This window comes from Panthera leo, chromosome E1 (genome assembly GCF_018350215.1).
Source record: "Panthera leo isolate Ple1 chromosome E1, P.leo_Ple1_pat1.1, whole genome shotgun sequence".
In the NCBI taxonomy this organism is placed as follows: Eukaryota; Metazoa; Chordata; class Mammalia; order Carnivora; family Felidae; genus Panthera; species Panthera leo.
The window spans coordinates 26,974,896-26,999,663 of record NC_056692.1 but is presented as its reverse complement, the minus strand read 5'-3'; the positions used below and the strand labels follow the sequence as shown (position 1 = coordinate 26,999,663).

The 24,768-nt window shown below is 38.8% G+C and overlaps 4 protein-coding genes across 7 annotated transcripts in view; 2 read left to right on the top strand and 2 right to left on the bottom strand.

The window, feature by feature from the left end:
• CLTC (clathrin heavy chain) overlaps window positions 1-4,850 on the top strand; it is a 66,615-nt gene extending 61,765 nt beyond the window's left edge. Inside the window, exons 31-32 of the mRNA XM_042915709.1 lie at window positions 891-966; window positions 3,215-4,850. Coding sequence (XP_042771643.1) covers window positions 891-966; window positions 3,215-3,339 — 201 coding nt within the window. The 3' untranslated portion in view covers window positions 3,340-4,850. The remainder of the gene's footprint in view (window positions 1-890; window positions 967-3,214) is intronic.
• A 1,956-nt stretch (window positions 4,851-6,806) lies between these two features.
• The window catches only part of PTRH2 (peptidyl-tRNA hydrolase 2), a 57,938-nt gene continuing 39,976 nt past the window's right edge, over window positions 6,807-24,768 (bottom strand). Inside the window, exons 1-2 of one of the 4 annotated variants that reach the window (XM_042915712.1) lie at window positions 14,202-14,385; window positions 6,807-8,769 (exon numbers count right to left, since the gene is read on the bottom strand). In XM_042915712.1, the coding sequence (XP_042771646.1) occupies window positions 8,230-8,769; window positions 14,202-14,222 (561 nt within the window). In that variant the 5' untranslated portion in view covers window positions 14,223-14,385 and the 3' untranslated portion in view covers window positions 6,807-8,229. Of the gene's footprint in view, window positions 8,770-14,201; window positions 14,386-14,465; window positions 14,665-15,637; window positions 15,760-24,768 lie in introns of those variants that run through there. The other 3 variants (XM_042915715.1, XM_042915714.1, XM_042915713.1) reach the window with 3 other exon arrangements.
• Window positions 14,687-24,768, top strand: part of VMP1 (vacuole membrane protein 1) — a 127,161-nt gene continuing 117,079 nt past the window's right edge. The window contains exon 1 of the mRNA XM_042915710.1: window positions 14,687-14,855. The gene's annotated coding sequence lies outside the window, so the exon portion shown is untranslated. The remainder of the gene's footprint in view (window positions 14,856-24,768) is intronic.
• Window positions 22,280-22,931, bottom strand: LOC122206490 (developmental pluripotency-associated protein 3-like). The gene has a single exon (XM_042915716.1). It carries the CDS (start codon window positions 22,736-22,738, stop codon window positions 22,280-22,282), a length of 459 nt encoding a protein of 152 aa, XP_042771650.1. The 5' UTR covers window positions 22,739-22,931.

Genomic DNA, 24,768 nt, shown 5'->3' with positions numbered 1-24,768 from the left:
TTTTGCAGAATATCTTATTCAACCATCATTATATAGACAAGGAAGTTTGAGGGTCAGTACAGTGGTTTGCCAGGGTCACATAACTAGTTTATGGAGGGACCTGTGTATTCCAGCTCCTTTTTTTCACTTTTTTTTTTTTTTTTTAAACATTTGGACTCCTACTCTATTAGTTCTGTCTGATACTATCCACTTTTATTTAGAGTAGTTAGCATGTAGTAGCCATTTACTTCTTTGGCTTCATTAAAAACAAAACAAATTCTTCCTCAAAGATGTGGCAAAAATTAGGCATTCCTACTACTATTTCTACTTCTTAGAAAATAGAGCATTAAAACATGCAGCCTGTCTTTATCTAAAAAGATGGAATATGGAGCCACTTTGTGTCTTAAATTTCAGTCCGCACCTATAACAATTATCAGCAGAAGCTGTGCACAATTGGCAAAAGAAAGCTTATTCTAAATGAGTACTTGTCCAGTCATTAACTCATTTCACATTTTTGAATATCATTTCCTTTGGGGAGGGAAGTCTTGTCTGGTTATGAGTTCATTATTATTACCTTTGATAAAGTTTAAACTTCATTTGAAAAAGTGGTTCCTTCTTGTTATCTCCCTCCCTCAGGCTGGCTGCATCCTAGCATGCCCAGTTTTAGCCTGGCGTGAGCTTTTATGGCATTTATAAATCCCTCCTTCCTGAGGGTTTATAATGACAGTGCTAAAAATCACCTTGACTGAACTATGAACATTGCCATTGAATTTGAGGGGGCCTGAGAATATTCTTTCTAGTCTGTTTTATTTTGACAAAATTCAACATACTAAGGCTTTTCCACTTTCTGCCATAAACCTAGGTGTATAATATTTTTGAGGTGCTAAGTAACATTACCTGTTTTTCTCCAGGTGGATAAATTAGATGCTTCGGAATCACTGAGAAAAGAAGAAGAACAAGCTACAGAGACGCAACCTATCGTTTATGGTAATCTCTCTCTCTTTAAACCCACAGAAAAGTAGTAGACAAGTGTTTCATTCTTTAAGGATTCTACTTCAGAATAGAAATACAGTTAAGTGTCTAAAGTGCAAAAAGCTCACGGAGTTCAGGAATAATTCTACCATCTTTTTCTGAAAACAGTCTTAAAGCAGACACTGATATTAGTCACTTAAGGTAGTCTTAAATGCAAAGACAATCTTAAAAAATAGTCACTTAAAATCATAACCTAAATTTTCCTCTTGCCTGCTCACTGATTGGTTACATATTCATAAATTAGAAGTATTGATGAATTCAGTTTTCAGAAATGCAGAAGCTAAGAAAACATGCCAAGGCTATCTTTATGGTGCTTTACAGACAGAGTGTATCTTCTCTTTAAGTTCTCACTGGGGCAGAAAACGAGGTAGTTTCCATTTGAGAACTTTCCAGAGAGATAGGATCTTGAAACTCTCAGTGAATATATAAGGCAATTTAATTTCTTCTATGTGCAAGTAGTTCAGACTTGCACTCTTGGTGAACAGATACATTTGAACAATGAATTAGAAGGGTATATATTATGTCACTGTAATCAGGTGTTTTTTGGAGGAAGGCATAAAATTGTGACCATTATATCTCAGCCTGCTAAAGGAAATGATAATAGACAAACATATTAGGACATTGTCTCCTTTTACTTACTTACTTACTTACTTACTTACTTACTTACTTACTTTTTAAAGTAGGCTTTACACCCAGTGTGGAGCCCAGCACCGGGCTTGAACTCACAATCAAGGCCTGAGCTAAGATCAACAGACATTTAACTGACTGAGCCACCCAGGCGCCCCCCCATCTCCTTTTTATTGTAGATAAAAAAGACTTTGGGAATTTGGAGGACTGCTTAGTTTTGATAAAGTTGGAGAAGATAAAAGTAGATTAAAGATGATTAAAGTAGGTTAAAAGATGGGAGCAAGATGTTTGACATATTTCAGATAGGGAACAATAGGAACAAAAATAGGGTGGGGGTAATATTTTGGGAACACCTATTGAATTTGGCTTGCCTTCAGGGTGTTTAAATGGAGAGTCCTTCTAGGCAGTTGAAAATTTCAGTTTCAAAGTTAAAAGTGATTTTTATAAACTGCTGGTTTCCAAAAAGAATTTGCTCACAAAACAAATTCTGGTTGTTCACAAAAAAGAGAGACTTGAGGTCACCTGTCTGAGAGAAACTTTGCACTAGGTTTACATTCTAGTGGGAGATTAAGATTACTTCTTTTTCAAGGGAGTGGATAGAGGTGTTACATTGTTTTTTTCCTTTTAAATAAACCAGGTTCTCTACAGGTCATTTTCTGTATGTGATCAACTACTATTTGTAGTTGAGTGTTGGGGTGCCTGGCTGGTTCAGTCGGGGTAGAGCATGCACCTCTTGATCTCGGGGTCATGAGTTTGAGCCCTCCCATTGTGGGTGGAGTTTACTTAAAATTTTTTTAAGTTTATTTCTTTATTTTGAGAGAGAGTGTGTTTCCAAGTTGGGGAGAGACAGAATCCCAAGCAGGCTTTGCACTGTTAGCACAGGGCCTGATTGCAGGGCTTGAACACACAGACCATAGGATCTGAGCCAAAGTTGGACACTTAACTGACAGAGCTACCCAGGCGCCCCTGAAATTTTTTTTTTAATGAAGTACGAGTGCTAATACAGTATTTGAAACAGATTTGTGTTCTGATGTATTCATACATAAGCATATTTGAATGTGTCTTGTTTTTCTCTTAACTAGTACTAGATTCTTTCCTAGATATCCATTAGATTACCATTTCATTTCATTACCATTTATATTGTTTAAATCAGAAATTTAAATCTAATTTTAAAGGTTTATTTGTGTTAAAACCACATCATTAAAAAGTTAAGCTTTCCTGTGCTTATTTCACTAAACGTGTGTGAGTACCATGTGGTGATAAGTGTATTGGCAGATGTCTTGCCCATTCATGTCAAGCATGCCTGTGCATATTGTTTTAAATAAAATGAGGTAACATAATTGCTGTCACTGTTCTGTCCTCTGCCCTGAATTGTTTAGCTTTTTAGGCAGAACCCTTCTTAGGGTGGGTGTGATGCCAAAATTGTGACAGTCAAAAGTACCACCACAAAACTCATTCTAAGTTTTGATTATGTTCTTAGAGTAGGGGAGATTAGAGTATGATAGTCTACACTGCTAACAATTTGTCCCACCTCCTGCCCCTCCACCCCCTACCCTTTCTTGTTTTTCTTCTTTAGGTCAGCCCCAGTTGATGCTGACAGCAGGACCCAGTGTTGCAGTCCCTCCCCAGGCACCTTTTGGCTATGGTTATACTGCACCACCCTATGGGCAGCCACAGCCTGGCTTTGGGTACAGCATGTGAGACAGAAAGCTGATCCTGTAGTCGCCTATTTTCGTACTGAAACATCGTCTCTACCCGCTTCTCAGTTTATAATGGGAAAACAGGCACATGTTCTTGTAACCTTTATTTCATGAAGGACTACTTTTTGTTTCTAACTATAAACTCGGATCACCTGTGTTAAAAGCTTATTTCACATTCCGCATCATTTTAGAATTTATTTTCAAAGGGGAATAGTTTCAATGTTTATTCAGTTGGGCTTTTTTTCTTCCCCCTCATTCTTTGAAGAACTGCTTAATACTCAATCTGTTGTGAAGAACCTGATTTGCACTCTGTAGTGTTTAAAGAAAAAAAAAACTCTAATATTGAATCTCTTAAATTTAGTGTATGTAAACAGCTTATGATATGTATTGTCTAAAATGCATTTAAATCTCTTACTCAAAAGCTACAGCAAAAGTATTGGTATGTGACCATGTAAGACTGTCAATGCCAACAAAGACAACACTAATCAGCACATCCTACATTGGATTGCAGTGCTCTCCAAATTATTTGAAAAATGCATTACAGACAAATTGCCTGACTTTTAAATGAGCATAAAAGGCCCTCTAACCTATGCAGGTTTCCTCATTACGCATATAGAAAATGCTAGTGTGTTTTTGCTCACTTCATATGTAACAGGTGCCCTTATGTTGTGCTGTATCCTGTGCTTTTTCTGTGGGACCATTCCATTCAGGAACAAAGAGCACCATGATTCCAATCTGTGTGTATTTACTAACCCTTCCCTGAGGTTTGTGTATGTTGGATATTGTGGTGTTTTAGATCACTGAGTGTACAGAAGAGAGAATTCAAACAAAATATTGCTGTTCTTCAGTTTTGTTTGTGGAATTTGAAATTACTCAAATTTAAAATAAATTACTGGACTGTGGAAATAACGTAGAATGGCAGTTTTAATTAAATACCTTTCAAATTTTAACCAAAGAACCGTGGTTGTGGTAGTTTTATATTGGGTATTGAGGCGGTACAGGGAGGTGTGAGTGCAAAAGCAGAATGAGGATTGGGATAGGGAAATACACAGCATTACATCATGTACATTCCTGTGGTTAACAAGGTACATGCAGCAGTCTGAAGAGCACTGTAGTAGGCCACACTTTGGCTGTCTCCCATCATTTTAACCAAGTGGCACTTCAGGGTTTTTACCTAAGCATTTCACTTAAATGAACAGATATGGGTATTCTGTCAACTTGCGATCAAAGTATGTAAGCATGTAGTTAACATACTGTGCCTCACCATGAAAAGGGCCCCAAAGTATGAGTACTTTTAAGTGGAATTTTTTTAAGCCAGTGTTTGAATTCAACCCTTTTTGTTCATGGCTGAGAATGTTACTTTAAGTTCATTTCATTTTTTAATCCTCAAAAGAGTTAGAGGATTAAACCCAGTCCTCCACCAAACCTAGCCTTGTATTGCCCTATAATTCTCCACACCGACCAGGCAAATGACCATAAGCAGCACAGGTTTTTTTTGTTTTGTTTTGTTTTGTTTTTTAAACATAGAACCCCTGCCCTGCCCCACTTTTAATCATCCTACCCCTAAAATTATAGTATTAACTAGAAAATCCCTTCTCCTGTTTTGGTTTGTCATAGTGAAAACATTGGGCTGTACTTATGCTTCTGCTGTGGATCTCTGCCTCCCTGTCTTCGTTGTTAATCAAAATCAACAGGGAGAATAGCAGTGGTCCTTGGGAGCTTAATTCTTTTCAGTCGAGATGTGTTCTTCTGGACCTTTCCTATACTTTGTGAACCTCTGAATATGTTCCCTTGTGTGTATTAACATGATGAGTACTTTCCAGAATTATTTGCAGGAGTATGTTTAAATCACAAAATGCCTACCTTAAGACTTGGCAGTGGGTGTTGTACATAAGTGGTAGAACAAATTGGTAATAAACTTTATTTTAAGGGATCTTCCATGACATTACTCTGAATAGGATGATGGTCTGGGAGAAGTAACTTAAAATAGGAAACAGTATTAAGAATTCTTATAATTGTCTAAATGTAACTGAAACAGGAGAGAAGAGCGTAATGGAAAACCTCTGAGGAGGTAAACATACCTTCAGTGATCTTTTGCCCTAGTATCCAAATATAGCCATTGTACCAAAAAAAAAAAAAAAAAAAAAAAAAAATCTGATATTTGTTAACTATTTCAACATAGACATTAGTACAATAGCAACAGAATGATATGAGCTGCAAGCAGGGCTGCTTGAATGTTCTGTAAAAACAAATTTTAAAAATTTATTTAAATGTAACTATTAAACTCATTGCATGTAAACATAAACAATTATATATTAGCCTTATTTCTTAAATGAGAAAAATGGAATTGCACTGTTTTTTACAAGTCTCTTCAAAGTTTTTCTTCACAGAAGATTGCTGGATTCTGTTTGCATTCACTGTTACTACTTTTTTTTAAAAGTAGGTGAAGAAAGTCTAGCCTCACGAAGATGTATAATTAGGAAAGTATTTTAATAGCCTTTTCAGATACTTGTAGTTAGTTGAAATGTGGAATCTGAAACCGTAACACTCAACTTTAACATTATATTAAAATCCACTAGTGTCTTTAGTTTGAATAGATCTTTTATCTATGCATGATTTGTACCCTCATGCGTTGGTTATATGGAAAATAGATTCATTAAGTTGTACAGGTTTTCTAAATGTTGACACATATCTTTAAAAATCCTATTTCTGAGGAACACTGATCTCATCAGAAAAATCTTAGGTTTGGGAAACTTGGAGGAGAGGTAGATAGAAGTTTTCCAGAATACGGTCTGTTGCTTTTCTTAAAATGATTGGCTAATTGGATACTTAGTCAGTTTTTACAAGTAAAACTCTTCCGTGACCAAGGCTGCTAGTTCAGCTCACAACTCAGCCACACATTTTTTTTCTCTCAGGGCAACATTCATACTTCAGTGTGTACCAGAAGTGCTCAGTGTTAGAATATTAAGACAAAAGTAGTGATGGGTCAAATTTAATAATTTTTTTTTTACTGCTTTATCAAGGACATTAAGTGAATCGTGTGTGTGTGTGTGTGTGTGTGAGAGAGAGAGAGAGAGAGAGAGAGAGAGAGAGAGAGAGAGAGAGAGAGGGAGGAGGGAGAGAGACAGACACTACTGGGCAATGAAGTACTACTTGTATAGGTAGGGTGCCCCTGCCTTGATTCGTGAAAGATGCCAGAGGTTTTATCCACCTTTGCTTTTGTGTTACCTGTGCAAATGTCAACACAGGGAAAAAAAAAAAAAAAGTCTTAGCATTATGAAAATATCTGACCCCTTGAAAGTATCTTAAAGACCTTATGGACTTTGCAGAGTGTACCTTGTGAACTGTAAGATTAAGCACCCTATAAAATAAATACTAAGTACAGGTGAAGTAGGAAATAAGCATAATATATTTCTGGAATTATTAGAATTTGTATACTATTCATCCTGGTAGATATACCATGACTTACAGTTACTTGAGTCAGCTGGCCATCCTGTTGGGAATGCACTGTATTTGAACTTGGGAGCCATCAGTCTCTGAGGCAAGCCTCAGAAATTACATGAGCCAGAATGGTGCATTTAGGATTAAGTTCTCTTTGCCTCAGTTACATGCTGTTGCATCACTTTTGAATCTAGTGTAAACATTCTATTTAGAAGCAGTTGCTACTGTGGCATCATTCACAGATGCAGTTTCTCCTGTGCTGTCATACGCCAGTGTAAACTCTATAAAACTGACCAAATAGTACAAACTATGACTGAGTGCAGTAGTCTTTATTGTTTTACCCAGACTCCACTGACCTTAGACCTTGAAGTGTTACCGTGCTGCTTATGTTTGAAGCTCAATGCTAAGTAATGCTAATTACTGAAGTTAATCATGGAGAATTGGAGCTACTTCACATGCACCTGTTGCCAAAATCCTCTCTGGCATCATTAGTTGTTTGGGATATACTCAATTTAGAAATACTATCAGGGTCCCCCTAAAAGACTTTCATTCAAAAAGCTATGTTGCTTTTGGGAACCGGAACCTCCCTCCTATCCTGGGCAGGTGGTGTAACAGTAACTATTGGAATTATGTCATGATAACCATATATCAAAAGGGAAATAAAGATGCCCTTAAATAATTGAACTATCTAGTTCCTTAAGTTTTAGGTAAAGAAACAGGATGTTGGATGACACACCACATTCACTTCACCATTTCCCTAGATTCTCGTGTGGGCCTAGTACTACCTTCAAAGTCCATACAAGTCACTTTGCAAGTTTTTCAATGCCTGCACTATTAGGGAAGTTGTGGGGAAGTAAAAGGAATTTTTTATAGGCCATGATGTAGAAGCACTACTGAGAAATCTTTGGCCAGTATGGGTCAGGGAAATGAACATGAAATACTGCACAGGTGGGTTAATCCAGAAGGTTAGACTATAAATCGCTGTTTGGGGCTATACCATGATCTATTAATGTTGGCTATCAGTCATCCAAAAAGTGATGGCAGGAAAACAAACTGTAGTTTGCATCCAATGAGAATACCTTGAACCCTGGTCCTTCAATGGGGTATAGCAGTGTTGTCTTGGGGAAGAAAAGCCATTACACAGGGACGTAACCATGCACAGGAAATGCTGTCCCCCTCCCCCTCCCCCCCGCCCTTGTAATCCAATTTGGTTGTGACCAGTTTCTCAAACATTTGTTTCAGCAGCTATCACTTGAAACATCAGGACCATTTAACTTTTGTTTTTTTTTTTAAGCCAAGATAACTGAGCCAAGTACCTGATAAAAGAACATGGGAACAGATTGATTTTGATCTCAAAAATACTTAAGGTAGGGGGAGAGTTTGTTTTATTGTTAGAATTTGACAGTTTCAAAACACATTGTGGTGGGACAGTCATCATACAAAATTCCACCTAGTAAAGTTTTAGGTGACCAGTGACTTTGTCAATTAGATCTGCTGGTCCTGGCCCAATTCCCAGGACAGTTCTAGAACCAGGTGCAATTTGAGTACGTCCAGCATCTTGGATCAAACTTACAGTCAGTCCTAGCATTTTTGCATGGGTCAATAATTCAACCAGAGTTTCTTCATCAGGGGCTTTGACCACCACTTTGGGCTGGCCACAGTATTCCCATTGTTTGAGCAATTCAGGGTTTCTTCTTTGAATTTGCTTGTAGGCAGAAACAGCAGCATGAGAGCACTGGGCAGCTACTTTCCCTTTTCCCATCTTCAAGTCATTTCGAACCACAAGAATCATTTTGTACTCCCCACTTTCTCCTAAGATGCTTGCTTCACTTCCAGTCTCTGTGTCTATCTTGCTCACTGAGCTTTTGGGAGTCATCCCAAAGCGTACACGGAGACCCCAACCCAGGCACATGCCACAAGCAACTCCGGCAGCCAAGCTAAGTGCACCAGGATGAGCCAAATATTCCATCACCAAGGATTTGGAGAGCATCTGAAAGGAAAGGAAAAAAAGTTATCACTATAGTAGTGAAAAATTACAGGCTTATCAGACAAAACACCTTGATTTAGGTAAATAAGTGGCAACACTTAAAAACCATTATGAAGTCATCCAGAAAAAAAGCAAAATATTATTTTGGATCTTAATGTACTGTTTTTTCTTCCCTTTGTACTAGAAAAGATTCAAGAATTCAGGTAAAGCAGTTACAATCATTCTGAATCTCAAGGAGTATCTAGTTCTTGGGATACCATGAAACTCTGTTCCTCTGTCTTCCCCCTAAGTCTTGTAGACAAAGGAAATATTCTATTTTATCAAGCTGTCTAAAGGATGTAAAGGAACCAAGAATAACTCATCCCTTCTCTGGAATATAGTGCTTATTTGTGTCTTCATAATGCAGTGGTTCTCAATGGGGATGGTTGGTACCAACCCCTCAGAGAAGTTCCTAGTTGTCACAGCAATGGGCCTGGAGTGAGGCGTGCTGCTGACATTTACTAGACCTAAGCATGGAATGCTAAAAGTATTACAAAGCAAAGATTTTCCCGCTGGAAATAATTATAGGTAAAAAACCATCAATCACTGAGACCAGAAGCTAACTTCATTATACACATGGACACAAAATATTTTTTGCATAGTTCTAATATACACTGAATTTACCAGAAGTGTAACTATCATATAAAACAAAGGAACATCATCCTTTTTTTAGAAATTCCTGTTACCTCAGCAAAGCTATTCATGGTATTTGAATCACCAATAAAACACCCGTATCAGTCTACAGTTGAGGCTGTTACATTCAGAATGCTTCCATGTATAGGCACAAATAACCATAGTTTCTTCTAGTGGGACAGCATCTAACCATTTATATATTGAAATACACGGGACTACCATATTTGTAGTGCTTATTAAGTAAGTGCCCTTGGATAATCTACATGGCATAGATGACAGTCTTGGAAATACTTTATCACAAATATTTTAAATGAGAATGGGGTGAGTGGCTGGCTCAGTTGGTACAAGTACGTGCCTCTTGATCTCAGGGTTGTGGGTTCAAGCCCCACACTGGGTGCGGAGATTACTTAAAAATAAAATCTTGGAGCACCTGGGTGGCTCAGTTAAGTGTCTTGACTACGGCTTGGTCTTGATCTCATGGCCCCCTCAGGCTCTGTGCAGACAGCTCAGAGCCTGAAGCCTGCTTCAGATTCTGTCTCCATCTCTTTCTGCCCCTCCCTTGCTAACGCACACACACACTCTCTCTCTCAAATATAAATAATAAACATTAAAAAAAAATAATAAAATCTTAAAAAAATTTAAAAATAAGGATACCATAGGGGACGTTAAATTTCTCGAGACACTGCATACTATAAAAATTCATCTTTTTAAAGTGTACAATTTAGTGGTTTTTTAATATATCCAAAAGTTTGTACAACCATAAGTACTATCTAATCCCAGAACATTTTCACTGCCTCAAAAAGCAATCCCTTGGGGCTCCTGAGTGGCTCAGTTTGCTGAGCTTCCAACTCGATTTCAGCTCAGGTCATGATCTCAGGGTCATGGGATTGAGCCCTGCACTGGGTTCCATGCTGAACAGGGAGCCTGCCTGGGATTCTCTCTCTCTCCCTTTGCTCCACTCCCCTGCTTGTGCATGCAAAAAAAAAAAAAAAAAAAAAAAAAGAAACCTGTGTAACTATTAGCAGTTGCTTCCCATTTTCTCTACCCCCAGGTCCCTGGCATTTGCTAATCTATTTTGCCTATTCTGGACATTCATATAAATCAAACCATTCAATATGTGGCCTTTTGTTTCAAGCTTCTATCACTTAACACAGAAATACAGATTTAAGAAACAAACATTGAGGGATCAAAGGAGAGTGACACGGAATGGCCAGAGGCAAGAGGGTCACACATGTAAGCTGTCAGTACCTAGTTTCAGTCCTCTTTCACTGGTATGACTAATAATGGTGACAGGGCTGTACTGACATAGTACTTTATGGCTCTAGATGCCTTTTTACAGTCAGAAAAAAAATTAAATTCTTATTAGAACCCACATTTTCTCAGAATGCATCTATCATTTAGTTACTACATGAGGCTTACATATCAGGATTTCTCTTTCATAATCTAACTAGATTCCAAAGTGAATAAATACTCAATTATGTAAAAATTATATCCATAACCTCCATGTCAACAATTAGAAGGATTTTCTGCACCCATTTCTAGGTTGCAAAGTAACCAAATATCCTATATACCAGACTCAGGTACTATCTGGAGATGGGAACCACATATAGAGGACCTATTATGTGTTGTATAACTTGCTAACTCCTTTACTTCCATTATGGTTGCTATGAAAATTAAAAAAGGCATGAGCCTCATTTTAAAGATGAGAAAAATAAGGATCTAAAAGAGAACCTGCTTATCCACAGTAATATAACTAATAAAAGTAGTATAAAATATACTCATCTAGAGATCATGACAGAAAGCTTCTCACTTTCTGAACTTTATCTAAAAACAGACATATACCAGGGTTCCTGGGTAGCTAGCTCAGTTGGTTGAGTGTCCTGCCTCTTGATTTCGGCTCAGGTCATGATCTCACAGTTCATGAGCATGCAGCCTGCTTAAGATTCTCTTCTCTCTATCTCCCTCTGCCACTCCCTCGCTCTCACTCTCTCTCTCAACAGCAACAAAAACTAAACGAACCAAAAATAACCACCAAAAAACAAACATACCAGTAAGAGAAAAAAAACGAAAGAAAAAAAAGTTCTAGAAATTACAAAGTTCATTGCTTCTGTACCATACCTCATGAGGTCTCTAATTCTACCATATTAATACCATTAATACCTAACATTTTTATTCTTTAGGATGTTCTAATCACCTATCAGCCTGATTACATTATCATCTAACTCCTCCAAAAGGTGTTTCAGCCTCTTTCCCTTTCTGCATATACACCACACACATATCAAAAGCCCAGTGATTGAGACTAAGGTAAACATAACTATTCTTAGTCTCAAGGATAATCTTGGGCAATGGTGGCATTGCAAAACAAACACGTCCTGTAAAAACCCTCCTCCTGGTGTGTTCTAATTCCTCCCAGACTAAGCCCCTTTCACCAATGCTCTTGATCCCATTCCCTCCAGAACCGTGTTCCCCACCCCTTAATCGTACTCCCTGGGGCTATACCTTGGCTTTTCTAACCTGAAAAAAAAAAAAAAACAAAAAACCTTTCCCCAATCCTTTTTGACCCTTGGACCACTGTCTGACTCCTTTTTCCTTTTACCTCTAAACTTCTTTAATTACCTGCCTCCCTTCCCCATTCAACTGATATTGGTAAGGAATTAGACACTTGCTAATTGCCAAATGTAGTTGCCTCCTTTTAGGCCTCATCTTGAGTTTTCTCCACCACTCACTGATGATAACGTTTCTTTAAACTTTCCTCCCTCTAATTCTTTAATCTTTCACCCTATTATCATCCCACCTTTCTGATAGTTTTTTTTCCAGTCTCCTCTAGCTCTGATGTTTGCCCCTGATGTATGTATTGCACCTGCTTACACGTTTAGCCTTCTTTTCAGTCTATGCCTACATCATCCAATACGGTATCCATTAGTCAAACACAGTTATTTAAACTTAATTAAAACTAAATAAAAATTCAATTCTTCAGTTGCACTTAGCCACATTTCAAGTGCCCAATAGCTCAACAACTTAAAAGTGGCTAACGGTCACTCTGAGCTACAGAATATTTCCATGAAAGTTCTATTGGACAGTGATGGTCTATAAACTCTCTTTTCATCCAATAAGTTGATATTTATGGAAGGCCTATTGTGCACCAGGCACTGTTCTGGACCTTAGAGATAGAGCACTGAACTAAACAAAGTCCCACTCTTCATGGAGCTGACATCTAATAGAGGAGAGAGCAAATCCCATTTATTCCCAAATTGTCATATGCTGAGGACTCCTGACACCTCTCCTGGGCTCCAAACTGGAATTTCCAGCTTCTACTAGAATACTATAAAGTATTCTAATCTGTATCCTACACTGAACTCAGTATTTTCCTTTCCCTCTAAAATTTCCTTTTTCTGTATTTTTTTTTCATTATTATTTATTTATTGAGAGAGAGAGAGAATCCCAAGCATGCTCCCCACTTGTCAGTGCAGAGCCCTATACAGGGCTTGCTCCCACGAAGAGATCATGACCTGAGCTGAAATCAAGAGTTTGATGCTCAACCAACTGACCCATCCATGTGGCCCACCTTTTTCTGTATTCTTGATTTCTTAGTAACCCTGGACTTTTTCTCCACTGGCTTACCACATCCAGTCACCAAACCTTGTTGAATTTATCTGTGTTCAACCTATCTCCTTATCCTTGCTACCAGTGCCCTATCGATGTCTTGGCCAAAAGCCTTCAAATTACTTCTCTATCTCTGATCTTTCCTCATTTGCTTCATGCATATCCTAGTTCATCCTAGTCCATCTGCCATTAAAATTATACTTTTTAAAAAAACTTTATTTATTTGGGGGGTGGGGGGAGAGAAGGAGAAAGAGAAACCCAAGCAAACTCCTGGGAGAGCCACATGCAGACCTCAAACTCACAAACTGTGAGCTCATGACCTAAGCTGTAATCAAGAGTCTGAAGCTTAAGAGACTGAGCCATCCAGGCACCCCTAAAATTATACTTGTAAAACACAAATCTGATCCTGTAATTTTTCTGCTCAAAAACCACCAGATGGAGGTGCCTGGGTGGCTCAGTCAGTTTAGCAACCTACTTCTGATTTTGGCTCAGGTCATGATCTCACCATTCATGATCTCCAGCCCTGCAGTGGGCTCTGCGCTGACAGCTCAGAGCCTGCTTGGGATTCTCGCTCTCTCTGCCCCTCTCCTGCTTGCTCTTTCTCTCAAAATAAATAAATAAACTTAAAAAAATATGACCAGGTAAACACCTAAAATATAAAACAAATCCCTTAGCACAAATCCAAAGCACTACACAGTTTGGTTGCTACCTACTTTCTCCTAATCTACTCTTCTGCTTCATACTGTACTATCCAGCGACACCAAATTACTAGGTCCCTTCAAAGAGCCATCTCTCCCAGGAATTATTTTCTATTTTCTTCACTTACATACACAAACACAAACACACACAACCTCTTCAGCCATGAAGGCGTGGTTCAAACGACACCAATCTCAAGTGTTTATCATCCCCCAATCAGTCTTAATTATTTACTCTACAGAACTGCTGTAGCAATTACACATAACGACTGTACATCACATTTTCAGAGTCTAGTGCCTGGGCTAACAGGATTAAACACTTCTCTGAACATTATATCTGTGTTACACAGAGAGACACATTTTTCGACCATATTCGTGGAAACCTTTCCTTTCCTCGTAGGACTCCATTTCATACGCTGTGGGTATTCAATAAATACTCAACAGGCCTGCGCGGTATTTTCTCACATTCGGAGCAAGCGTATCCATGCTGCCTGAATGAAGGCTCTGCCTGGGAACAAGAAATTCTGGGTTCTTCTCCTTCTCAAGATTTTGGTCCCTTCTTCCAAAGGACTACTGGCTGAACAGCAGCAGTGGCTCCAGTGTCCAGTTGGGCGGAAGACAGTTTACGGAGGTGAAAGGCTCGGGGGAGGAGGTATGTAATGAGGTGGAAAGAAACATTCCAATTGGAGAGAGAATGCAAAATTACCTCCCAATGAAGGGCCGACTTACCTAGAGAACCTCACCAACTCCTCACTCGCGCCGTTCCGTTTTCCCCCTCGCGTAGTGAACACGCTTCTATCCCACGAGTTACCTCTTCCGGGACTCCTTGATAAGTTCCGGATCAAGAACCTCGAAGACAACAGTCATTCTTCCTCTCGTCCCGCCCACAGGTCCCGAACCTAGACCCGAACTGAAATCCCGCGAAGATCTTCGGAGGTTGCAGAAAAGAAAAAGGAACTTTTGTCTCTTGGAGGCGGTCCCCGGAGGGATGGGGGGTGGGAAACGGACCGGAAGTGACGAGAGCGAGTTCCGGTTGGCCGGACCCCAGCGGCGGGTGTGAGAGTCGGTCAGGAGCCGCTTCCAGGATACTGAGATCCGGAGAAGCCGGGGTCAGAGCGGGTAGGTAAACGAGCGCGTGAAATTGGGGACGGAAGCCTGAGACTGTCATCAGGGCTTGGCTTCTTCCGGAGCTCTCCCACTTAGATCATATAGATGTGGGGCACCGTGATTTCGACTTCAAGCAGTGTTTTAGGGCGCTGCTGACTCTGTCTCGGTCTGGCGGTAGCCAGGTTATCTGGGACACCTCACGGTTCACCCCGGTACAGTGAACCCATACACTGGATTTCCTATCATTCGCTCTCATCGTCGCGGACTTGGAAGCTCTTCTAAGCTTCTGTAGAGTACCCATCTCTTCTTCCTTCCCCGGTATCAACCTCAGAGTAAGTGGAGAAGATCCTCCCTGCTGATGACCAAGCTGTTTCTCAGGACCTGTCAGTTTGGTTCTTGCCCTCCCCAGCCACTAATACATGATACTAAATGCATTCGCTTCTAAACAAAATTCAGGCTTGTAAGTGCCATCTAAAGCGTTGGTGGCCAAGGGAATGGGGCCTTAGCTCCGTTGATCTTTTGCAAAAACCCTTCACGTATATCCTACTACTTTATGAGGAGCAGAATTTTCTACCTCTTCCAAATTTCTGACACTCTCCTCTCCCCTGTTCTATTACAGCGGAGGTACTTGCAGTAAAACCCTGGGGATCGGCTTAATCTCTAAAATTCCAAGAAGCCATATGTGGCCCTGTGTCACACTAAGATTACTTAATGACCTCCAGTAGGTTTAAAGTATTATCTTTGTTTTTATGCAGATCATGCAAAAATCTCATATAGGCTCTGACACAGTTTACCTGTCATGGCAAGACACCTCCTTTTCTTAACTTCAGTGTCTTTCAATTCTCCTTTGGGGCTGTTGTCAGAAATTTTGTAGAGAGACTGCACTGGTCTTTTGGAGAAGTTTGTACAAGTATTTCTATGATGTAATGATAGAGAATTTAATGTTCCAACCGCTACTGCCTATTAATTGTATTATCATGAGCTGTGATTTTAGTTGTGCATTCTTAACATAAATGAAAATGGTAAGAAATTATTTACCGGGAACATTTTATGCATTCTAGATTATGTTTTTATTGATCTTTGGAAGAGGGATGGTAGTACCTGACAAATATGGCCAATTTGTGTGGGTATGAAATGATTCTGTAGTAGAGATCTTTTATATTTTACTTCTTTGCCTATATTATTTTAAAACACTAAAGCTTTTTTCTTCCCTTTGAGGGATATTTCTTACTTGATTAGTACAGTTTAATTTCTGTGACTCACATTCCAGAATAAAGGTTGGTAGGTTACCTAACTTTCTGAGCTGGTCTGAATTGTGTTGATAAAAGTACTGCTCACTTTATTTCATAGGATTTTCACAATGGTTAAGTGAGATAGTAAATGGGAAATCACTATATAAATTAAAATATGGTGATGGTGTCAGTTTACTCTGAAAGCTGGAAATATATAACTGCAGAATACTGTTGCTTTGTATCATTTCACAGTTTGATGTTTTATATTAAGTGTTACTTATCTGAAAATATTATCACACACTTCTGAGATGATCTTTGCCCTAGTTTTGGACCCAATAAAAGCTACCTACGAATAGTTTCATACTGTAACCCATTGCATTAGTCACCGTGTTTAATAAGTTGGTGACTAGAAAATGAGTATAGTTTTGCATTTGGTAGTTTAAATCTGATCTTTCTTGGTCATCATGTATTGTCACTTAAGAATTTCCAAGTGCAAGGGTTTGCCTGGGTGGCTCAGTCGGTTAAATGTCTGACTCTTAATTTCAGCTCAGGTCATGATCTCACAGTTTGAGTTCGAGCCCCAGGTCAGGCTCAGTGCTGCTGGTGTGGAGCCTGCTTGGGATTTTCTCTCTGTCTCATCTCTCTCTCTCTCTGTCTCTGTCTCTCTGCCATTCCCTCCCATGGGTGGTCTCTCTCAAAATAAATAAATAGACATAAATTTTTTTTCCAAGTGCAGGGCACCTAGATAGCTCAGTTGGTTGAGCATTTGACTCTTACTTTTGGCTTGGGTCATGATCTCACCATTAGGCTCTGTGATGCATTTGCAGCCTGCCTAAGATTCTCTCTCTTTCTGGGGCGCCTGGGTGGCTCAGTCGGTTGGACATCCGACTTCGGCCCAGGTCATGATCTCACGGTTTGTGAGTTCGTGCCCCTCATCGGGTTCTGTGCTGACAGCTCGGAGCCTGGAGCCTGCTTTGGATTCTGCATCTTCCCTCCCTTTGCCCCTCCCCTGCTCATGCTCAGTCTCTCTCTGTCTCTCAATAATGAATGAATAAACGTTAAAAAAAATTAAAGAAAACAAAAAAAGATTCTCTCTTTCAGGGTGCCTCGGTGGCTCAGTTGGTTGAGTGTCTGACTTTGGTTCAGGTCATGATCTCACAGTTCTTGGGTTCCAGCCCCGCATCAGGCTCTATGCTGACAGCTCAGAGCTCAGGGTTTGCAGAGCCTGGAGCCTGCATTACTTACTTCTATTAAGTAAAAAACTTTATCATTTTACCAAAGCCTACTGAAAGCAATATGTAGAATTAGAAGCAATCTCTATGAACATATAGTTATATTCTTCTCATTTAACAGAGGAGAAAATTGAGCCCCACAAACAATCAGTAATTGGCTTGCCTGAGGTCATATAGTTTAGGTAGTGCCACACCCTGAACTGGAAATGAAATCACAAGTCTTTTCTCTGTTCTTCTAAGGTTGTTTCCAGGCATCTTTTTATGGTTTGGTATTATTTTCCAGTTTGCATGAAAATAGTTTCTTCTATGTATTAAAGGGATCTATATGTGTGTACACATTTTTCCCTTTTTAGCTGATTTATTCTTTTTTTAATTTTTTTAACGTTTTTATTCATTTTTGAGAGATAGAGACAGAGCGCAAGCAGGGGAGGGGCAGAGAGAGACACACAGCATCCGAGGCAGGCTCCAGGCTCTGAGCTGTCAGCGCAGAGCCCTATGTGGGGCTCAAACTCATGAACCACACGATCGTGACCTGAGCCCAAGTTGGGCGCTAAACCAACTGAGCCACCAAAGCACCCCTTAGCTGATTTGTTCTTATAAATTCTAGGAAAACAAAAACACTGTGCTTGCCAAGATTTGCAGTGGAATGGAATAAAGAAAGAAAGAAAATTAGTTCTGTTCTTCAGAACAGTTTTTCTGAGTTCATGCTGCATTACTATCAGATATCAAGGTGTCTTCTTTCTGACAAGTGGAAAAGACAGAGTATCTTTGTAACACGTGTCTCTACTGAGTAAATGTTGTTGGTAATAAGTAGGAAGAAGCTGCATTAATTTCTTTGTTCCTGTTAAAAAATCTCCCCAAACTATTTGTAATTTTAATATTGTTATATGAATTATCTGTTAATTTATTGAGCCATTTCTCTATTTTATTCTGGGTAAATAGCCAGTGTAGAATAGTTCATTTTTTTTCTTATTGAGAACCGTTTCGTTTCCACTGATTTCACAAAACCTGTTTAGTCTCTCCCCATTTTTGGAGATTATACGGCCAAATACTTAATAATCACTGTTTTTTTGCCCAGTGCTTTTTGTTGGCGTTTCTCTCTCTCTTTGGTACAGACATAAACTCCAGATTAGAAAATCTTTACTAAACCTCAGAAACAAACTTAATGAATTAAGTGATAATGTGTTTGTTGTTGTATTAGTTAATAATCTGCTTTCACAGACTTGCAAGTATTTTGAGGGGTAAACTTTTAGAGTTTATTGCTTCAAGAAACTCTATTTAGGAAAGCAACTGTGTTTAGGGTTTGCCGAACTGATACTGTGTATTATGTAAACCCTTCAGTAAAGCTCATTTAAAAATATTATCCTCCTTGAAGGTTTTGGAAATTTGAACAGGAGACACTTTTCTGTGTCAGATAAAAGACTAAGGCATTTAAAGCTTAAGGCATTTTTAAATTAAGCAAGGGTGACCCATTGAGTAATCCTGTCCCAGCTAGTCTAACTGAAATTGCTAAACAGTTTGTTGGCATTCAGAGATACATAATCTTTTCAGTATTTCATTATGATGTTTTCTCTTGTTCTTGAAGTTCTTTAATAATAACCTTGGTCTTGGGGCGCCTGGGTGGCTCAGTTGGTTAAGTGCCGGACTTTGGCTCAGGTCATGATCTCATGATTCGCGGTTTGATTCCTGCATTGGGCTCTGTGCTGGCCGCTCAGAGCCTGGAGCCTGCTTCAGATTCTGTGTCTCCCTCTCCCTCTCCCTCTGCCCCCTCCCCGGCTTGCACTGTGTCTCTCTCACTCTCTCTCTTAAAAATAAATAAAACATTTTTAAAAATTAAAAAAATAATAACCTTGGTCTTTATAATTTTTTTTTTGGAAGCACTAGGTAGTGTTAAGAGCCAGGGCAATGAAGCTAGATTGCATTCTTTCAAATTCCAGCTTTTACTACTATGCAACCCTTGGGCTAGTTACTTAACCTCTTCCTCCTAGGCTATAAAGTCGGTACCTGTTAGGGTTAACTGAATAGATTTAAGTAAAGTGTTGGGAATGGCATATAGTTAATCATGATTGTTATTGTTATCATCAGGTAGCCTACTGAGCCAGTTGCTAAGAGAAAACTCTTTCCCAACCCTCTTTGAACACATGTCTTTTTGTTGCTGCTTACTTGTCATTGTTTGCTCAGTATTAATGAAGGTTCAGTAAATAAATATATATGTATTTCATTTTGTGAATATTGTACAGCATGTGTGAGATTCTTAACCAAATGAGGTATTCTAATAGGCTATTCTCTCAGTTTTTTTGTGTGTTATTGTTATTAGTTTACATTATCTGTGCAAACCATAACAGAATTTGAGAATTGCTATTTGGGAATTTAACGTGCATTGTTATCTTCTAGCACTTACTTTCTTTGCATGGGAAGATTATTCTGCAATGACATCTATTGCTGTATCTGTTCATTCATCCAATCAGGGAACAAAAATCTAAAAATCTTGTGTTAGTTCCTTTACCAGGTTTTGGAGAAAACAGTGGGAAGCAAGGACAAATGTATTTTAGTTGGGACCCTGATAGAGAAAGGATTAAACACAGAAATGAAAGAATAAACAGTGTAGTAAATATTATGAAGGAAACAAAGGTATGAGAGTTAATGTGGATGTGTGCCCATTTGAGATTCTAGCACAGTATACGTGGAATACAGCAACATGAAATGAGGTAGGGAACATACTCATGGTCCAGATTATATAGAGCTTTGTAGGCCATGGAAATGAATTTGGATTTGATTTTGAGCGTAATAGGAAGTCCTACAATTTCAAGTAGGGGAGTAGTATGATTTATAAGGACTCCACTCTCGTTCACATGTGAAGGATGAATTGAAGGGGACAAGAATAAAAATGGAAAGAGAAGTTAGGAGTCCATGGCAGTAGTCTAAATGAGAGATGAAAATGGCCTGGACCACAGTGGTGGCAAAAAAGTGGAGAGCCGTGGGTGGATACTAAATATATTTGGAATAGGACTGGGTCCTGGATTAGATGTGAAGAGTAAGGAAATGAGAAGAGTCAAGGATGACTGTGCTTCTGGATTTAGTAAGTAGGTGGAGGGTTGTGCCAAGTACTGGGAGAGGGAAGGTTTGGGAAGGACCAGGTTTGTGACAAGAAGGGGGATGGGAAGGACATGTTAAATTTGAGATGCTTAGCAATCATCCAAATGTGGTATTAGGGACACAGATCTAGAGATCAGGACCAGAAATGCAAATTCAGGTTAGTATTTTAGGGGCGCCTGGGTGGCTACCTTGGTTAAATGTCTGACTTCAGCTCAGGTCATGATCTCGCGCTTCCTGAGTTCGAGCCCCGCATCGGGGTCTGTGCTGACAGCTTAGAGCCTGGAGACTGCTTCAGATCTATGTCACCCTCTCTCTCTGCCTGCACTCCACTCACACTCTGTCTCTCTCTCTAAAAAATAAACATTAAAAAAATTAAGACAAATTCAGGCTAGTATTTTAAACTATAGGACCAAATAAATCACTTGGGGTGACAGGGAAGAGGAGAGGGCCCTGGTCAGGTAAAAGAGAGCTGGCAAAGGAGGCCAAGGAGTGTTTGAAGAAAAAACAAATACACAAAAGTAATAAAAGTGGGTATATCTAGCAGGGAGAGTACTAGGTAGATGAGGGACAGAGGGGAACTAGATTGTTCACTTTTTTCCTATACACACACACACACACACATATACCTACATATTTATATTTTTACATATGCCTACATATTTATATATATATGTGTATGTGTGTAGGTATATATATATATATACACACATACATATATACATATATATGTATATATATGTGTGTGTGTGTGTATACACACACACATATATTTATATAAAGCATGTGAAAGTTTTTAGTTATTCAGAATTCTTTTTTTTTTTTTTTAAATTTTTTTTTCAACGTTTTTTATTTATTTTTGGGACAGAGAGAGACAGAGCATGAACGGGGGAGGGGCAGAGAGAGAGGGAGACACAGAATCGGAAACAGGTTCCAGGCTCCGAGCCATCAGCCCAGAGCCTGACGCGGGGCTCGAACTCACGGACCGCGAGATCGTGACCTGGCTGAAGTCGGACGCTTAACCGACTGCGCCACCCAGGTGCCCCGTGAATTCTTTTAAGAAAGGATCAGCTCTGTGAGTTCTTACTCTGTGGTCTAAATGAAACCAGACTAAAGTCCAGTAAAGTTTATTATTATTTTTTAATGTTTATTTATTTACTTATTTTTTCAAATAAGTCTCAATTTTAATAAGATCTTCTACATACACATTTGCTACTAAAACTGGAACTACCACATAAAAAATTTTTTGTTACAATCCAAGTTTTTAAAAACAGAAAATCTAGCCTATGCACCCTGCCCTAATTATAATTATGCTCTAGCCAAACCACCCAGTATTCTCTATATATTCCTCCTGCACAAGTTACTTGGCTTCCAATTTGATGTTAGGTTTTCTTTTTTTTTTTTTTTTTTTTTAATGTTTTTATTTTTTAGAGAGTGTGAGTGGGGGAAGGACACACACACACACACACACACACAGAATCTGAAGCAGGCTCCAGGCTCCCAGCTGCCAGCACAGAGCCCTATTCTACAGAGCTCTATTGGATGCTTAACCCAACTGAGCCATGCAGGAGCCCCATGTTAGGTTAACCTATCTTCATGACTTCAGGCTTCTCAAACATACAGGCAACACTCAAAACCTACTAGTGCTTCCATGGGTCATATCAAAAAGTGGAACTAAAGTATATTGAAGTCGTTCAAACGCAAGCTACAGGATTCCTCACAAATTACTGTTATCAAGGTAGAAAAGACAAAACAGAGTTTATATCATAGATTATCAAAATATGATACAGTTTGTCTTAACAGAGCAGCTTTCCCAAGCTGCTGCATACTGATCCTAAAATTACTAGCAAAAAAAAAAACAGTATCGTAAGGTTTATGTTTACATCAACTCCATGTCATAATTATTCTCCATGCTGGTATCCTCAGAAGGATCTCTATGATACAGGCGATAGTGACATATACATCTAAATCTTTCCACTCTTGATTCATCCGTGGAATGCTGGTTGAAGTAGTGATGGTTTTTAATAAACCACATCAGCCTTTCTGTTCTTTCTTTCCGAGCAGTTAACAAAGTCCTTATTCCACCCCTCTTCCTGTTGCTGAGTATTCGGTCCACAAGCCCCTGTGGTTTCTTCTCGCTGTCCTGCTTTTGGGGTGGATATTCCGGTAGAGGGGAAGGGAGTTTGATACTAGGGTCGAGAGTCAATTTACTAAGGTTGTTTATTAATACCTCAGAGATAGTTTGAGAGGCAGCTGAGCTTTCCTGGGAATTCTCTTCACTGGCCATCTGAGAAGGTTCTGGGCTGCAAGATGGGTAAAGCTTTGTTGGCGAATCCATTGAAAGCCTAGTTGCTAGATCTTTGGATTCCAGTAGAAAGTGATTCTCAAGACTCAACTTGCTGCAAAGTAGCCTGGAAAGAACGATACAGCCAAGAAAAAGCAAGAAGAACCAAAACTCCAACAAACCGTGGCAAAGAAAGAACAAATGTTTATTTATTTTTGAGAGTGAGCAAGAGACAGAGCACTAGAGGAGGAGGGGCAGACAGAGAAGGAGACCTAGAATCCAGGGCAGGCCCCAGGCTCTGAGCTGTCAGTGCAAGAGCCTCGTGCGGGGCTTAAACTCAAACTGCAAGATCATGACCTGAACTGAGATTGGACACTTAACCAACTGAGCCACCCAGGCGCCCCTAAAGTCCAATGAAGTTGAACTTGTTGATCTGACTAGCCACTTCCTTATTGTTGAGTCTGATTCCTTCCAGAAACCTTCAAGTCTCCATATTGCAAAAAGCATTTAATGAAGAGAATATACAAGGTTCTCCTGCCTCTTATAAGTTTTTAAGATCCACTTACAGGAGATATTAGTACTGCTTCTATGGAGCAGAAGAATTTTCTTTAATTTCTTATTAAATAATCATAAGGATATCTCTAGGATCTCTATATCTGCAAAAATCTAATTTAGAAATTCAGATATTTGAGTTTATCAGTACCTTAGTAACTGTTAAGTGTACCTCAAAGTATGCCTAGCTGAATAGTATGTACTCAGTAAATATTTGTTAAATGAGTAAATTTCATTGTATAATTTTATGCCAATTTATTTGTTTGTTCTTTTGACAATGGACAGTTGAGTTGTTATGACTTTTTCTATTAAGACCAGTGTAGCTAAAAATATTATTGTACCTATCAGCTCTTCACGTGCAGGAGGTTCTTTTCTTTTGGCTATATGTCTAGGCATAGAGTTGCTAGCAAGGATATGCCAGTATTCACCTTTTTACAAGGTGTTTTCCAAGTTCTGCTATTGTCATCTGCTTATTTTTTGCTGAAAGAATCCATGCAGAGAATGGTGTGGTGGATTATAAAATTTAGTGTTGACTTGCAAAATGGTCACAAATTCTTCTCATCCTTTGTAGTGTGATTTTACTGTTACTGTACTCCTTGACGCTGTACTTTGCCACATGACTTGCTTTGACCAAAGGAACATTAGCAAGTGTGATACAAGCAGAGACTTGAAAAACTTGCACATTGGGCATATCTTCTCTTACAGCTCTTTAGAACTCCGAGCCCACCATGTGGAAAAAAAAAAAAAAAAAAAAGCCAGACTAACCTTCTGGGGCATAGGAGACCTAACACGAGGCATCCCAACTGAGACCTGCATAGCTCAAGAGCCAGGCTAGTCCAGACCAGAATTGTCTAGCCTAACTCACAGAATCATGAGAAATATTGAATGATTTTTTTGAAGTCACTAAATTTTTGAATTATATTACTACATAGTAAAACAGACTGTATAAAAATGGTATCTTATGATCTTGATTCATATTTTTTGATTGTCAGTGAGATCAAATAGATATCTTCATTATTGGCCATGAAATACCTGTTTATGTCTTTTGCCTATTTTAGTTTTATAGAGTTATCTTTTTCTTCATATTTTAAATTCTTTATATAACTCTTCTGTTTCTTGGTTGGTTTCTCTTTTTCCATACATATACAAAACACCTTCATTTTTTGTTACTATAACATGTGTGTATGTATGTATATATATACAGAGAGAGAGAGAGTCTGAACACAAGAATTTTGTCAGATACATGTATATTGCAACTATTTTCTCTCATTCTGTGGTTTACCTTTTTGGTTTTCTTTTATTTACTTGTTTATTTATTTGTTTGTTTATTTACCTTTTTGGTTTTCTTAACAAGTTTTTAAACTTGATAAAGTACAGTTTATCAATTTTCTTTTATGGTTCTTGTTTTTTAAGCCTAAGAAATAGTTGTCTACTCCAAGATTGCAAAGATTTTCTCCTTGTTTTTTCCTAGAAGGTTTATAGTATTAGTTCTTACATTTAGATCTATGATCCATTTCAAATCAGTTATTGCA

Bases quoted from the DNA above. Each gene is read 5' to 3' on its own strand.
- LOC122206490 (XM_042915716.1), bottom strand. From the start codon at position 22,738: ATGGATTCGCCAACAAAGCTTTACCCATCTTGCAGCCCAGAACCTTCT.